At 36.7% G+C, this 17,278-nt stretch overlaps 2 protein-coding genes across 5 annotated transcripts in view; one reads left to right on the forward strand and one right to left on the reverse strand.

Moving 5' to 3' along the window:
* Positions 1–6,293, reverse strand: part of itga11a (integrin, alpha 11a) — a 107,514-nt gene extending 101,221 nt beyond the window's left edge. The window contains exon 1 of the mRNA XM_048184459.1: positions 6,161–6,293. The gene's annotated coding sequence lies outside the window, so the exon portion shown is untranslated. The remainder of the gene's footprint in view (positions 1–6,160) is intronic.
* coro2ba (coronin, actin binding protein, 2Ba) overlaps positions 1–17,278 on the forward strand; it is a 45,051-nt gene that overhangs the window by 20,679 nt on the left and 7,094 nt on the right. Inside the window, exons 1-7 of one of the 4 annotated variants that reach the window (XM_048184462.1) lie at positions 4,534–4,686; positions 6,140–6,340; positions 13,975–14,091; positions 15,252–15,401; positions 15,602–15,766; positions 16,349–16,468; positions 16,990–17,094. In XM_048184462.1, coding sequence (XP_048040419.1) covers positions 6,140–6,340; positions 13,975–14,091; positions 15,252–15,401; positions 15,602–15,766; positions 16,349–16,468; positions 16,990–17,094 — 858 coding nt within the window. In that variant the 5' untranslated portion in view covers positions 4,534–4,686. Of the gene's footprint in view, positions 1–4,533; positions 4,687–5,520; positions 5,545–6,139; positions 6,341–13,974; positions 14,092–15,251; positions 15,402–15,601; positions 15,767–16,348; positions 16,469–16,989; positions 17,095–17,278 lie in introns of those variants that run through there. The other 3 variants (XM_048184463.1, XM_048184460.1, XM_048184461.1) reach the window with 3 other exon arrangements.

The following is a 17,278-nucleotide window of genomic DNA, read 5'->3' on the forward strand; positions in this document are numbered from 1 at the left end:
CATTTATTTCATAATGTGAGCTTCCCCCCACTTTCAATTGTTTTACTTCGATGCAAGGTTAGCATTTTGTCAATTTTTTTAAAGAAAGAGCAAAAGGATAAACAATGCAGATTTATTTTCACAGACGCCTTTGCTCATATTTACTAAGGGTGCCAATAATTGTGGAGGGCACTGTATGTGATTCTGATTTACCCACACAATAGAGGGTTGCTTTGTAGTCTGATTCACAAATAACTCTTCTGAGCTGATTCTTTTTAGTGACTCAAAAACATACAGAGCAACTAGTGTAGTCTGATTCCTGAACAAATGACTCTTTTGAGCAGGTTCTTTTAATGAATAGTTCAAATGGATGAGTTACCGGTTTAAATCAGTCTGATGAGTGTGAAATTAGTCAAGACAATAATTGGAAGACCCCCTACTGCCACGGACCCCGTGTTGCAAAACCCCTAGTGTTAAACAATGCAGATTTTTCATAATTTTTCTTCCTTTTAACAGTTAGGCCAATGTGAAATGTTAAAACCTGGGTATCAGTTGATACTCACAGCTGCAGCTGCATCATCTGGTGATGGAAAAATACAGCCAAGCAGACAGACCATAACAAACAAAGGGCACCCCAGTACACAAAACACCCTCCAGAACAGTAGTAATGAGGGTCTCTATCCCATCTCTGAGCCGTTTTCCTCCCTCCCCAGAGTTCTGTCTTCACTGAGAATTGCAGAGATTTAAATGCCCTTCAGCTCTGACAAAATCATTCTGTTCTGCAACTTAACTTATACATGTTATTATATTTTCCTCAAGGTATTGTCAATGCTGAATAACATAAGCTCGTGGCTTAGGATAATCTCATTATTATTGTGCATACACGAATATAGCAAATCTAGTGAAAACACACAATAAACATTAGGAAAATACAATGTTATCATTTGCAAACTGGTGGCCGTATCAGGTAAATCTCATGTTGTCTTTATTATATCTCAGTCTGCACTGAGTAAATGCTGAATTTTCTATAGCAAGTTTCTCAAAGTTCAGGTCTGGCAGACAGATTTAAGGACAAGATTTATTGCTTAAAGTCTGTGCTAAAATCCATCTTTATAGTCACCAGCAGTCATTCTGACTTTTCCGTGTGTGAAAGGACAGCATGCAACTTGACCTGGCCCTCTCTCAGCTCTATTTCATTCACAGCTGGAGCCAAATCTGCCAAAACAGGCAGACTCCGAGTTTTTTTAACTCCCACAGAGACAAAATGGCATCAGAACTCACTCCCCCAACTCAGAAGCAGGAGCTGGAGGTTATAATGCCCAACAAAGACGGGCTCCCTCCCTGGCATGGTGAGGCGCTGAAAGCAGTCTAACTAACAACCAACTGTGGCCCTCTGGAGGCCTTTCATCCGTTTGTGTGCCCCATTTTTAAGACAGAAGAGGCTTGCTTCCTGTCTTGGAAGCTGTTGAAATATTAGTATCTTTGAGTGATTCATGCATGAATAATATTCAAAGGCTAAGTTGGGTTGGGGAGATCTAATATTTGGATGCTGTACTGGAGTGATGAATGGGATGAAGTGCACTATGAATGAAAAAATTAGTGATAGCTGCATATGGTTAGCCTTGAATTTTGGCTTCCTGTGTCATCAGTACAGCGATTAGATAAAAGCTGCACACTTGGCATTGGTAAATTGGATATATACTGTATACCTTTTAAGTACAGATCTGCAGTAAATGGTAGAAAGAAGCATTAAAGAAGGGAATAAAGAAAATCAAAACATAGCAGCAGAAGAAACTGCAGGCAATATGTGAAAAAGTCAATAAACAGTGTAGTCTCTAGAGTCTATCCTGCAGCAAAAGAGCACATGTTCACAAGCACACATATATAGTGGAACGGTATACACACATCACAGAAATAATTTTCCTTTAAGCAGTCTTAATTTGCAATGACACCATCCAAGACAAAATTATATATGCTTCAGTAGTCTCGTGTTGCCAGAGTTTTGACTAACAGCACAAAATCTGGTCCAGATTGAAGCTTGTCCTGTTAAGAACCAGCCAGGGAAAAAAAATAAAAAATCTGACTGACAAATAAACCTACCAACAACAGCATATTTTTTACATGTCTTTTAGGGGCAAGACTGATCTGAAACAGAGTAGATTACAGTAATAGACCAGTATCAAAAAAAATCAACTCAAATAAAAAAATAACATGTAACGATTATTTCACAGATGTATTTAGAAACTGAAGCTGAACTTTTATTATAGAGTGCATCAAATAAAACACTATTGTAAATTTCAAAGATTTATGTCATTCATTTTTAATTTAGAAAAGAACTGTGATTAGCTCTAATACAATAAGCTTGGTACACTCTCAAAAAATGTGTAAAAACAGATTTAGGGGCAGTACTCTATGGACTATGGTACTAAAATGCACCTTATAGGGTAAGATAAGGTACAAAGGTGTCCCGTTAAAGGTACTGTCCCAGTGACAAGCTGTTGTGCCCCTAAAAGTAAAATTTTTGCACATCATAAATAGCTTTTTTTCAGAAGAACTGCAAAATGATCAAATCCAATGTGCTCTTACTGTCAGAAGTTATGTAGCACCAGCCAGTCACAATAACACAGGCAATTTCAGCCAAATCTTGCCATTTCTGTGGGCAATATGCATCAGACTGTCATTAAACAAACTGTGGGCGGTCCTTGGGTGTACCCTCTAAGCCTACAGTGCATGTGCACATACACATCCCTTTGCAAGTCTACCTCTAGCCCTATGGCCTATATAGAGATGTTCTTAAAATGAACATATTAACCTTCCTTGGGGCTAAACATCAAAATATATTCTCTGGACAGTATTTGCATGAATGCCTGCAACAATCAGACAGCTCAGACTACAAAATATCTGTTGGGAGTTTTACAGACACATGGTGAACAAAGAGCATGGCTGAAGGGAAGGCCAAAGAGAGAGTGCTGTCATACTAAAATAAAATAAATCTTGTCTGTCTGCATAGAGGTTGTCATGAGCTAGCCAAATATCCCATTTAATCATTCGACATAATTAGAGAGAGAAAGACATTTGTTTTTAACATAGACCTGAGAACACTCCAGACAATGCCCAAGGTCTTATATTAACATTCCCCTGTTTATTTCTAAAAATATCACATAGCCTAATTATAATTATTTGAGAAGCTGTAAATCGACCAACCACAGAACAACTTACTAGCCTCACACATCTTCTGCATGTAGGGTCAATTTAGGACATTCTACCAAAAACAAGATGAATAAAAATGCATTTACTCTGTTTTAAATCGAACAAATATGAATGTGATTACATGGTCAACCTTCAGGCAGTCTAGCTGTCGAGTTCACAGAACATAACTGCTGAAACAAATTATGCCTAAAGATATTTGAACAACATACTTATTAATCTGTATAGACTGTGGAACAATAATTACTACAAGCAAAGGGCAATTAAATTATACATTTTATAATTTAATTTTTATTTATCAATTAAAAAAATAAGAAATGTACACAACATATGGTTCAAAAGTTTAGGGTCAATAATATTTTCTTTTAATAAATTAATATTTTTATTCAGAAAGGATGCATTAAATTGATCAAATGTAACAGCAAATATTAAATGCTGTTCTTTTGAACTTTATATTCATCAGAAAAAATAAATGTATCACTTTTTCCACAAAACCTTCCACATCAACACTGTTAATAACAATGTTACTGAGCATCAAATCAGCATATTAGAATAATTTCGGAAGGATCATGTGACACCGAAGACTGGAATAAGTGAAATTGCCATCACAGGGATAAATTATATTTTAAAATATATTAAAACTCATTTTAAATTGTAATAATATTGCAGTTTTACTGTATTTTTGATTGAATAAATGTAGCCTGAGCATAAGAGACTGGCAAAAACATTAACAATTCCTACCGATTCCGACCCCAAACTTGTGAATGGTACTGTAAATACGCAAATACAAAATGCCTCATGTGCATCAGTATCAGTAAATGACACACATCTGAAGTTTATTGCTAAAACTTTCAATCGTGTCATGTATATCTAACTGTAAAACTATTTATCTTAAATATAGCAAAAATATTTACTGGACATCTGGAGGACAGGGCAGTTAGGAGAGAGGAAACAAAAGAAGAAAAATAGGAACATAGATGGGGAGAAACAAGAAGGTTGTTATGATTTTAAGACCACAGCTACCATAGTGGATGCACATACAACAATAATCATCCTCCGGTGGAAACGAGGACACTTCCCCCAGACATAAGTAGACAGAGTGCAGTTGCATCATACTTATTATACAACTCTCTATATAGTGCTGTCTTTTAGTTTAGATCAATATGTTTTATAAACTGAATGAGATGGTAAGGCATCTGATTGAGTCAGTCAATGGCAGTAATAAACCAAAATACATTAATAAGCAAACACTGACATAAAGAGAGGAGGGAGCAACAACTTATGCAAAGGGAGGCATGTGGGGCTGGGCCTGGTAAAAGGGAGGGAATGAGGTAGTGAGGGAGGGATGAAAGGAGGCTGTGGGAGGAAAAAGGGAAAGAGAGAAACAGATGCAACTCAGGCCGGCAAACTAGATGCACACAGGAAGCTGGAGAAGATACAGGCTCTTTCTGTAGATGACTGCAGAATACAGAGGGTGGACAACTCAAAACCAGAGGAAAGGTAGGAAATTAGCCTCAATAATTTGGAGTCAGACAATGAGCTGAAAATAATAATAAATATGATCTATATTATTCTCATATATTGAATAAGCGAATGTATTTTGGGAATTTATGCATAGAAACATACTTGTGTAAAGTACACAGATAGAGAGTGGTCTGTTGGTGTCTTTTGGAGATAAGTGTAAGTGAGCGAGTACATGCAACATTAAATGAATGAATGTTCTTGTATATGCAAATCTCAAAGGCCTCTCCCTGGTTGATTCGGTTATGGTTAAACAGGCACACAAGCTCCTTAAACACGCACACAAACCGCTTAATGCTTAAGGACAGTTGTAAACATTCAATATGGTGGTAGAGCTGAAAATTAGACATGTGGACGTAAGAAAAAGTGATACGATGAAGATCTCAGATAGATGCAATTTCAGTGCTAAAAGCGACTAGCCAAACTTTTTAGGCATGCTAGCCTAATTCCCAATCAACATATAATGTTACAAATAAACTATAAAAGGTTTTGCATGTGCTCATACACAACCTTACAGATATTCACAATGCAGCCTTTAGTCATGAGTAATGTCAATCTGACAAAAAGATTCAAATCAGACGCTGGTGATTTAGCACTTCCTCTCTTCCTTCTGGCTATTATCTGTTCGAATCACAGCTCATTTTGGTTTGAATGGCTCAGTCTCATTCATTAGAGCATAAATTGTTGCTTACACATTCCTTTAGGCTAAACTACAAACAGCGGTTTAAGTTCTACTGAGTGAAATTTTACAAGCATCCACCAACCGCTTCCTGTTTGAGTGGCGGAGTCTTCTAAATTGTTTCATACTGGAAAACCAAGCCAAGTCAACACTAGCAGGTCCAATATTCATATTGATCTTATCTGTATTGCACTTATCATATCATGGTGTACATGTTGTTATATATTTATTTACATAATCTGTGTATGAGTTTCCCTATAGGCCTAAGTGATGTTTGGCTGGGTAATAGTTGGGTTCTGGGTGTTGGTTTGCATTTAGTCTTGTTTACTTTGTGTCCTCAATCCTGCTGGTCTATTACGAAAACACAGATTCAGGTTTTCCACTAGTATCATGCCAAAAATGAACATGTTTTTTTGTCAGACAGACATCTTAAATAATATATTTTCCCTTTAAAAAACAAGTTAAGATTATTTTTGCAAATGCCAGAGCAATTTCATTATGCCTATGTTTTTCTTTTAAAAATTATTCTTGACAGTATAGAGTATTTCCAGGCTCGAGCTCACAAATTCAAATAATCCTGAAGTATAATGAAGGCAAACAGATTTGGTTGGGTGGAGCACTATTTTTAAATGTGTAGACTTGATACGAATCACTACTTCTGTCCACGTAACAAGTTACATAAAAATAAATATTAAAAGCTATAAAAAAAAAATTGCTGTCACTAAGCTTGTTGTCTTTGCATGTGCTTTGCAGATGTCATGGCGGCCGACCTACCGGAGCTCCAAGTTTCGAAACGTCTATGGCAAAGTGGCCAACCGAGAGCACTGCTTCGAGGGCATCCCGATAACAAAGAACGTCCATGACAACCACTTCTGCGCGGTCAACGCCAAGTTCCTCGCCATAGTAACTGAGAGCGCGGGAGGAGGATCTTTCGTTGTAATCCCGGTCACTCAGGTAACCACAGTCACGCAGCTCGCGCGCGCACTAGTGTTTTCTCTTAGACAGGGTTGCACTAAATTAATGACCGACAGAATGTAGGGCGTCAGACTAGTACAATCAGCAGCATGAATGAATGATGCTGACCTTTCAAGAGTCTTATTCTGGCCACATACGTGTAGGCAGTGAGTTTAAAATGGAGCAATGGGCTCGTGTTTATGTGTAAGGAGACCGCATTAAAGGAGTAATGACATGGTTTTTATTTTAATTATACATGTTCTTTTAGGTTCACTTATAATGTAAATAAAGTTTTTTTTGCACCAAAAAAAAAAAAAAAAAAAAAAAAAGATATTAATGCGCAAAAACGATTATTTTCAACTCTGATTCTGACCCTCTGTCTGTCTGTGTAAAAGGGATATTTCACCCAAAAATGGAAATTTGCTGTTAAAGGTGATGTAGAACATCTTTTTAAAAGATATAAGTCTAAGGTGTCCCCTGAATGTGTCTGTGAAGTTTCAGCTCAAAATACCCCATAGATTTTTTTTATTAATTTTTTTAACTGCCTATTTTGGGGCATCATTAAATATGAGCCGATTTAGGCTGCGGCCCCTTTAAATGCTCACGCTCCCCGCCCACTCGCGCTTTTCTTTAACAGCATAAACAAAGTTCACACAGCTAATATAACTCTCAAAATTGTTCTTTACAAAGTGTTCGTCATGCAACATGTCTAATCGCGTAAGTATAGTATTTATTTGGATGTTTACATTTGATTCTGAATGAGTTTGATAGTGCTCCGTGGCTAAAGCTAACATTACACACTGTTGGAGAGATTTATAAAGAATGAAGTAGTGATTATGAATTATACAGACTGCAAGTGTTTAAAAAATGAAAATAATGACAGTCTTGTCTCTGTGAATACAGTAAGAAACGATGGTAACTTTAACCACATTTAACAGTACATTAGCAACATGCTAACGAAACATTTAGAAAGACAATTTACAAATATCACTAAAAATATCATGTCAGTTATTATTGCTCTCTCTGCCATTTTTCGCTGTTGTCCTTGCTTGCAGTCTGATGATTCAGCTGTGCACATCCAGACGTCCTGCCCTTGTCTAATGCTTGAACATGAGCTGGCATATGCAAATATTGGGGGCGTACATATTAATGATCCCGACTGTTACATAACAGTCGGTGTTATGTTGAGATTCGCCTGTTCTTCGGAGGTCTTTTAAACAAATGAAATTTATATAAGAAGGAGGAAACAATGGTGTTTGAGACTCACTATATGTCATTTCCATGTACTGAACTCTTGTTATTTAACTATGCCAAGATAAATTCAATTTTTAATTCTAGGGCACCTTTAATTTACTCACCCTCAGGACGTCCAAGATGTAGGTGTCTTTTTTTCATTAGAACATTAAAGAAGATTTTTAGCTGAAACTCTGGTCGTTGGTGATTCATATGCAAGGCTACCATCACTTTGAGAGTCAAAAAACATATAGAGGCAAAACAAAATTAATACCCGTGGCTCCTGAGATACATTGAAGTCTTATGAAGCAAAACGATCGGTCTGTGGAAGAAACTGAGAATTATTTACAACATTATTACCTGTAATCCACAGTCTAGCAAACGGTCCTGAGCGCGTTCATGGTAGTCTGGAGCTTCCTGTCGCAGTGTGACATATTCACGGGAGCAAACTCACACATGAGCTGAAGCTGTGTTTGTTTACAACAAAGAAGGAAGACACACTTGTTGTTCATCAAAGTGGTACTAAACTGTCAGTTGTTGTCATTGCTGAAGCTTTTATTACGGTATACGGTATTATCACGATATTGAAATACGTTGCAAAAAAGTGTGGTCATACAATAACAGGTTTAGTAACTTTTTCTAGCAACAACTGAAAGAACTGAACATTTAAATACAATAAAGCAATACACAAAAATGTATAAAGTAAACAAATGTTTCAAACAGATTAAAGTGCAAAAGAAATTATAAAGAACATTAGCTCTTTACAATAAGGTCTCATTAGTTAATTTTAAGTAATGCATTAACTAACAATTACAATGAGCAAGAGCTACTGTACATTTGTTACAGAAGTTATTATTCTTTGTTAAAGTTAGTCGAAAAATAGTTCATGTTAGCCCAGGTCCATTAAATAATACAGTTACAACTTTTGATTTTAATAAAGTGTTATGAAATTAACATTAACTAAGATAAATGCTTTAGAAGTATTTTTCATTGTCAGCTATGATGAACACCACTGCGAATACTAAAATCCGAATGGCTGTTTGAAACATTTAAATACTTTAGTAGCGCAGCAAATGGATGCTTTGCATAGATTCACATTTACATTAATTGGTGCATGAACATGAGCAGTGGTTACTGAACAATGGAAAAAAACTGTTCATCTAGTCATCCCTTGCCCTGTTCTTATGAATGCACATGTGGTGCATTCTGTTGAACATTTTAGTTGATTCTGTTGTAGTGAAGTATACCTTTTTTTTTAGCATGGTTTAGCTTCCCTTTGCACCAGTACATACAAAGGCATTCCAGGCGATCACCTACATGCTGTTCTGAACAAAACGATCTCTTTAAACAGGGTTATATTCCTTCCAGAGAGCACATTAATGGCACATTAATGAGCAAAATTTTTTGTTATTGTCATTGTATGTTTAATCATTTGGAAGACCACAAATGTTTGCATCTTTTAAGAGCAAGTTGCTATCTCCATCACCCTCTGAATCTGAACCATGACACTATGAAGTCCCTCACCCAGTGGTTTGACATGCTCTATATTAAATCTTTCTGTTACCCTGTTTATAGGCCAACCAAAAGCCTGACTAGTAAGCAGAAAGCAGATGCTTTTCCTTTGATCTCTGGCTTTAATGCTGTAAAATGGACAAGCACTGGAAGCTGCTGATCACTGATGTTGATATAACAGTAGGGTGGACTAATCAATGTGTACACATTAGTGTGCTCTGGCTGGAACAGCTTTATAGTATGTCTGCTTCATAAGGAAAGATAGAAGACATTGGTTCTGAAGATTAAAGAGATAGTTTGCCCAAAAATGAATATTCTGTCATCATTTACTCACCCTCATGTCATTCCGATCCTGACTAGTTTCCACTGCAAAATAAGATTTTGAAGAATGTTGGTAATCAAACAGTTTTGGTCAACATTGACTTCCATTATGTGGGCAAAATTGTGCTCCACAGAAGAAAGTCATACAGGTTTGGAACTACATGAGGGTGAGTGAATGATGACAGAATTTTTAGTTGAATTATCTCTTTAAGTAATTTTCTTTTTGTTTTGAAACCAAGTTACTGAATCCTAAAGAGACAAAATGCAAAGTTAGTGAATTTAAATGTGCCTCCAAATTCCTCCTCCACAGCAAGTGGCCAAACTGCAAGAATAGCAGAGACAGAAAAAATGACACACACACTATTTATCATTGACACGACAATGAGAATTTTGGCACAGAGCCTCTGATATCCCATTCTTCTCTCTAGTCATCTCCTCTCCTTATTCTGTCTATTCTTCTGTTCCTCCTCTTGAGCGCATCCGGTCATGCTACACTGCTCAGTGGGCCTGCAGACCCTCGGTCATGGTCTCAGCCAACTTGGATAAACTATCAATAGCACTTTTGTAATGAACATTCAGAGTCACCCAGTTAAAGTGTGATGTAGAAGGCCAGCTTTGTACTCTTAATGGGCTCATTCCACAGTGTTTGTGACTCCAACTGGGCTCCCATGCAGGCCTTGGAAAAGAGTCCTGACTTCCGCATGTGTGTTTCTCTGGACACCGCTTGGGGCTCTGTTTTTCCCAGCTTCTTCATCCTCTATCTCCCTTGTGTCTCTTTCTCTCTCTGCCTAGCATTGACAGCTCCCTGCAAAGTTTGCATACTTACTGTAATACTGAGAACAGTTCTCTGTCACTGTCACTGAAATCTGGCATAGAGATCATAGAAATTACTGTGAAGCTAATAAGTGATGATAAGGTCTAGCCAATACATAAAGTTTAAGATTTTTGCATTTTAGCTGACTTTTATTCTGAAAGTAACAACTTGTGTGAAGTTTGGCACTTAAATGCAATTATTGATTTGTTGCATTTAGTGTATGTAGCTCATTAAATCTTTCTAATGCTTTTATTCAAACCAAGGCGTTAGTCTGAATTAGTCTGTTTTACACTGACAACTGTCTGATTAAGGATCAACGATTCCCATAATACATCTGAGATCCAGACACATGGGAACAATATAATGGCAGAACATTGGCTTTGCAAATGGAATTCCTCATTTGACAAAGAAGCTTCAGTTGTGGAATGGAAACTGCATTCAGAAACCATGATGAGATGGCCCAGGGAAAGAGAAAAAAAAGAGCATGAATAGAAGACTGTGGTATTCGCGATGATGTCATCATTAACTGTTTAACCATTTGGAAATGAAACCGTTCCTTTCCTTGACCTGCTAAGCTGCTGTTGACAGAAACTTCTCTGAACGATAATGTGTGAGGTGGTGCTGTAATGGTTTGGGATGATATCAGAATTCTTAAAATAATGCAGAACTCTCATCTAAAAGGCGCAAGCAGTCATGCACACAGTCACACACACACACACACGCACACACAAGAGGGAGTTGGGCCGTCTGGCAACACTGATAGGAAACTGCCAACCAGTTCAGACTACCTTAACATGCCCAAAAGGCTTTTTACTAGACCCACACCCATTTTTATAAGGCCTCAGTTAGCATACAGTAAGCTCAGAAAACTGAAATGCCCTTTGTTTAGAATCATTTTGTTCAGAAACCATGGAAAATGTTGGGCTCGGAAGAAGCAAAATAATTTTGAACAGCCTAGACTTTAGCACTGGCCAGTCACGTCAATTTTCTGAGGATGTTGTTGTGTAAATCTACTGTAAAACTCCATACTCCCCTTTCTCTCTCTGAATATCTACAACAGAATATTAATTATGTATTAGACTGACAGTCATCAGTTTGCATCAAATAATTCATTAATTATTTAAAAAAAAATATCCTAAGATTATGCATACAGTATGTGCAGGCAAGCTATCTTACATCTATGTTTGTTAAAAATGTTAATATTGTAAGTATTTTTGTTTATACAGATATAAACTTTAATTTAGAAAAATGTTATCTCTCCTGCTAATATTTTAGCACAGCCAGACTAGTCAGATAGTAAGTCATTACTCATGCGCTATTGTATTTAGCATAGTTATTTAGAAAGTAAAACGCCAAACTGTAGCCCTGAAATGTGCATTCAGAAAGGTGTTTAATGTGGGATCAGGGATTTTTTACAATGATAAAAATCTAACAATAGCATCGTAATTGAGCCTGAACTTATATACAGCTGTATACCGTAAACACTGATAGAGAAGAAATGATTTTACAGCGTACTCTATGGGCTATCACATAATAATGTTATATTGACTCCATATTTAGATGTAGATACTAATATGACACTAATGGATGTTTGGCTCAGCAAAGCCTTTAACTTCTCTGCTAAGGATGTTAAACTGCATTTTTTTTTATTATTATTAATTTATAATGTTTCCTGAGGAGCACTTATCATGTTAGTATGATTTATATGCATCAAACACTGTCATAGTTTAGAAATAAAAGGCCATTTGCTACCCTGATTTTAGCCCTCTGATTCACTGCTGTGATTGGCTAACATCTTTGCATATGAAATAAGTAAAGTTGTAAATAAGTTTGTTGTTTTTTTTTTGTTTGTTTTTTTGGCGCACAAAAAATATTCTTGTCGCTTTATTAATATTAAGATAGAACCACTGAATAAACAATTTTGAGTCATTACATATCAGAAATCACTGAACACAGATTAGGCATTTGAATTACCATTGTTACTCGCATGTTGTGGCATTACTGTCAGGTTATATGGCATTATGGTTATATGGCAGGTGGCATTACTGTCTGTCATATCTTACAGTAAAAGTCTATTTGCAAAGCCTGCTCCAAAATGTAATGTTTTTATAGTATAGTGACCTCTTACATGTCAAAAGATCAAGGAAAATTTGATTTCTCATGTCATGACCCCTTTAAATTTGTGCCCTAAGAAACACCATTTTGACTGTAGATTGTGCTGTTAGAGTTAGAGGTGGTAGTCTAGACTGTAGGCACATCCACTGACATCCTAATTAGTATAATCACATGGCTGTTCCTCACGCATCACTGTGATGCTCACAATAGAGGGTGTGGCTAAATGTATTATCTCCTTTTGTCTCTGACTGTAAGATTTCAGACAGCGACTACTCATCCTGATCTGCAGCCAACACAGCTGTCTCAACAATTGTTCACTGCCAACCCACTCCTACAGACAAATCCGTAACTGTTTTGCACAAAGGATAACAATAAACAGGAAGGGGAAAATATAATGAATAATTAGACAGAGGAAACTGAGAAGCAGAGAAAAATAGACATAAAATGCAAACGCATCTCTTTCAAAACTCATGTTTGTATATTAGATGTAATGATGTTTGAATGCAATTAATGCAGTTGAATTAAATGATCATTATGCATGCATCAAAGATCTTTAAAGATGTCATATTGTACATTCATTCATTCATTACACTGATAATGTTAGTAGTTTTAGTTAAGTCATACTTTAGTCCATTTTTGGGCTGCTGTGCTGGTAACATCCCGTTTAGTCATTTTGCATCTTAGTTATAATAAATTCTTGCTTTTGGAATATATGGATGAAGTGTTGAGTTACAATATGATTACAATATGATTTATAGTATATCTTTTATCACAAAAGATCAAGAAAAAATGTATTTAATTTCTTACATCGTTACCATGATAGAGGGGCAATGATGAGCTGTTTGAAAAAGCACAAGATCAGCCTGAGAGCTATATATAGTCTTGGAAAACCTTGACAAATCAGAAATCCTCACATGCAGGCAAAGTTTTGAACAACAAACTATAACCGAGTGCTTTGGCCACAGTAGTTAAAGGCTTTGGCATTTTATTATCGCATTTATATTATATTTCAGTGTTCTTTTCAGTTTTTTGATCTCCTGTGGGAAATCAAGTCATATTCTATTTAAAAAACACCCCTCAAGCAATTGCTGTGCTAATTTAATGCATTAATCTAACACCGATTTCCATCATGCTAATCAAGTAGAATAGCACAGAGAGCACAGGCATGGAGAGCAGAAAGTGTGACAGCCAGTCTGCCATGAGTTCATTGCTTTAACATATGCAACCAAGAAGCCACGTGTTGTTCTGTTCTTGATCAAGAATTCACATTCAAGCATCCAAAATTTCATCAACAATGAAATGACTTCTCTGATATAACAGTACTGTATCACTGCATTGCACTGAAGCCTGATCCATAGATGAAGACTCTTTCATAAGCACCCCACTCAGAGTGCAATCATGCATGACCTGAACTACAAATCCCAAAGGACCTCAGAAAGAGGTCAATGGACTAAAGTGGCATCAAACATTCATGACTTCTTAACTACTATTCTGTCTACTGCTGACTGTAGTTATGTAGCTCCACACAGTGGACGTTTGTGTGTATTACAATGGAGCTGTGTGAATGTGAATGCTATTTGTGTCCATACATTCTTTTATTTGTGTTCTTAGATCAGTAACCTCTTCTTTCCTCCTGCAGTTTGGCCGTATCGACCCTCACTATCCAAAGGTCTGTGGTCACCAAGGCAATGTGCTGGACATCAAATGGAATCCTTTCCATGACAACATAATCGCTTCTTGTTCAGAGGACTCTTCTGTGAGTAAACTTAAAGGTCCCGTTCTTCGTGATCCCATGTTTCAAACTTTAGTTAGTGTGTAATGTTGTTGTTAGAGTATAAATAAAATCTGTAAAATTTTAAAGCTCAAAGTTCAATGCCAAGCGAGATATTTTATTTAACAGAAGTCGCCTACATCGAACGGCCAGTTTGGACTACATCCCTCTACTTCTTTCTTTAATGACGTCACTAAAACAGTTTTTTGACTAACCTCCGCCCACAGGAATACACAAGAGTTGCGTTTGTAGAGTGTGTTTGTCGCCATGTCGTCGAAACGCTGATATTTTCATCCCGCAGTCCAATCACCGGGTCTGATTCCGGCTCAAATTGATAGGGTAAAATTAAAGACATGTTTACAATAACACTGAGCGCGTGCATCTCCACCTTATGGTAAGAGGCGTGACCTTTCCGGGCAAGATGCTCTAAACTGCTGTCGAATCACAACACAGGAACCGCTGGCACAATCAGAACTCGTTACGTATTTCTGAAGGAGGGACTTCATAGAACAAGGAAGTCATCAGCCCGTTTTTATGACAGTGGAAACAGCGGTATACAGATAAGTAAATTATGTGAAAAATGCTGTGTTTTTTTTTTACACGCGAAACATGAACACATGTTATATTGCACACTATAAACACAATCAAAGCTTCAAAAAACCACGAAAAACGGGACCTTTAAACTACAAAATCATCACAATGATCAAATTAGTCAGCATCATTTAAAAAAGGAATTGAGGAAAACTTCTTTCTATGCAGTGAAGTTAATTAATAAATAAAAAGAGAAATAATAGAGATAAAAAAGGTTTGACATTCATTTTAAAAACAAACACACACACACACACACACACACACACACACAAAATGCCAAAAATCACAACAGTGATAGAGCAAGTAAAGACATTATTATTATTATAATTATTATTAAATAGCTCTCTAGAAGAATACTTGATTCAGTCCAGTCACTTCAATGCTTCAGTGTTTTGTATTTATTTGCCATATTAGACTGATTTAGCCATTTATAAAGTTATATAATTATAACTAACCTGACATTAGAGTCTTAAATCGTCTTCATATAATGATGCTATTGCTTTAAAAGTGATATCTGTTTATGTTCTGCATCTTTGTGTCTGTGAATGTGTCAGGTACGAATATGGGAGATTCCTGATGAAGGCCTGAGAAGGAATTTGACAGAGTCTGTATTAGAACTGTATGGTCACAGCAGACGTGTGGGCCTCATAGAGTGGCACCCAACCACTAGTGGGATTCTCTTCAGTGCTGGCTATGACTACAAAGTAATAAAATCTTTTGCAACAGCCTCAAATTCAATAAACTGAGCTACAAAGTTAAAACATAAACACAGTGTGGACAGTTTGATTGCATGTGAAAATTTATTTTGATTATCAGTAGTTGGCTACTATGAACATGAGAGTGCCACACTGCCTCAAAGACTGTATCTGAGGTATGACTAATGTGTTTTTTTCTCTCTCTGTAGATCCTGATTTGGAATCTGGAGATTGGGGAGCCGGTGAAAATGATTGACTGCCACACAGACGTGATCCTCTGTATGTCATTTAACACAGAGGGGAGCCTGCTGGCCACCAGCTGCAAGGACAAGAAGCTCCGCGTCATTGAGCCCCGCTCTGGCAAAGTGCTGCAGGTGTGGATTGAGTGCATTTAGTCTTACAGTATATGCACTCAGACACTCATAGTCATGAGTAAATAGACAGACTCATGGCAAATTTCAATCACATTCCTTATATTGTCTTAAACTGACTTCATTCTGCAATCTGCATTAAATTGATTAAAAAGTATAGTAAAGACATTTATAATGTTACAAAAAAATTCTATTTAAAATAAATGCTGTTTCAAATCAGCCTATTTAGAAAGGTTTCTGAACGATCATGTGACACTAAAGACTGGAGTAATGGCTAGTGAAAATTCAGCTTTGCCATTGCAGCAAAAAATAACATTTTAAAATATATTAAAATAGAAAACAGTTATTTTAAATTGTAATATTATTTCACAAAACATCTTACCAACCCCAAAATATTTTAACCTTATATATTTTTATTTAACCATACACATGGAATGAAACATATTTTTTACTCATTGACATCCAGAGGGAAAATATCAATCATCACCGTGAATTTTTGGAATAACCATGTTTTTGTACATGTACTATTGTGAAAATCGTTTGCATAACTGAAGTTTTCGCTTGTTTTTGTTTTATATTGTCAAGCAGGAGGCAAACTTTAAAAACCACAAAGTGAACCGTGTTGTGTTCCTAGGCAACATGAAACGACTCCTAACGACAGGTGTGTCTCGCTGGAACACACGCCAGATTGCTCTCTGGGACCAGGTGAGAACAACCTATTTGTCTGGGTCAGGTTTTGACCTGAACAAATGTCCTACATTGTAGGACCAGCCAAAGGTTCCTAGGAGAAATACAAATTAATAAACAGAAAATATTGTCTCAATTAAAATGTAAATGTAAAATATAATGTGTGTGTGTGTGTGTGTGTGTGTGTGTGTGTGTGTGTGTGTGTGTGTGTGTGTGATTAATTCCCAAAACTCATCCAGAAATACACATTGTCCCTGATGTCTGCATTACCCTAAAGATTAACCGCTGAAAGTCATTATGTTTTCTTCTCAGCATATTCCCTGTAATTATTGTGTGATAATCACATTCATTGTTCTGTGTAAGTGTAGCTAAACAGCTACATTCAGCTGCACTGGAGAGAGAATTTGGGTAAAGAAGCTGGTTGCTTTGCTCTTCGTACATTGATAGGGTTCTGAGAAAGTCCTCTATCTCAAAATAATTTGTGAAAAGAAAAAAAAATCTTCAAATCTGGGTTCAAAGATATTTGTCTCTCATGACAGGAGGATCTGTCCATGCCCATCATTGAAGAGGAGATTGACGGCCTGTCAGGACTGCTTTTCCCTTTTTATGATGCAGACACACATATGCTCTACTTAGCAGGCAAGGTACACATTACTCCATACTGATAAGGATTCTTACATGCTTGTAAATATGCACTTTCTTCAAAATTTTGGCATCAGTAAGATGGCATCAGCACAACTGTTTTCAACACTGATAAGAAAATTTCTTGAGCACCAAATCAGATCATGTGACACTGAAGAATGGAGTAAAGATGCTGAAAATTCAGCT

The sequence above is a fragment of the Megalobrama amblycephala genome, linkage group LG3, assembly GCF_018812025.1.
Source record: "Megalobrama amblycephala isolate DHTTF-2021 linkage group LG3, ASM1881202v1, whole genome shotgun sequence".
Classification (NCBI taxonomy): Eukaryota; Metazoa; Chordata; class Actinopteri; order Cypriniformes; family Xenocyprididae; genus Megalobrama; species Megalobrama amblycephala.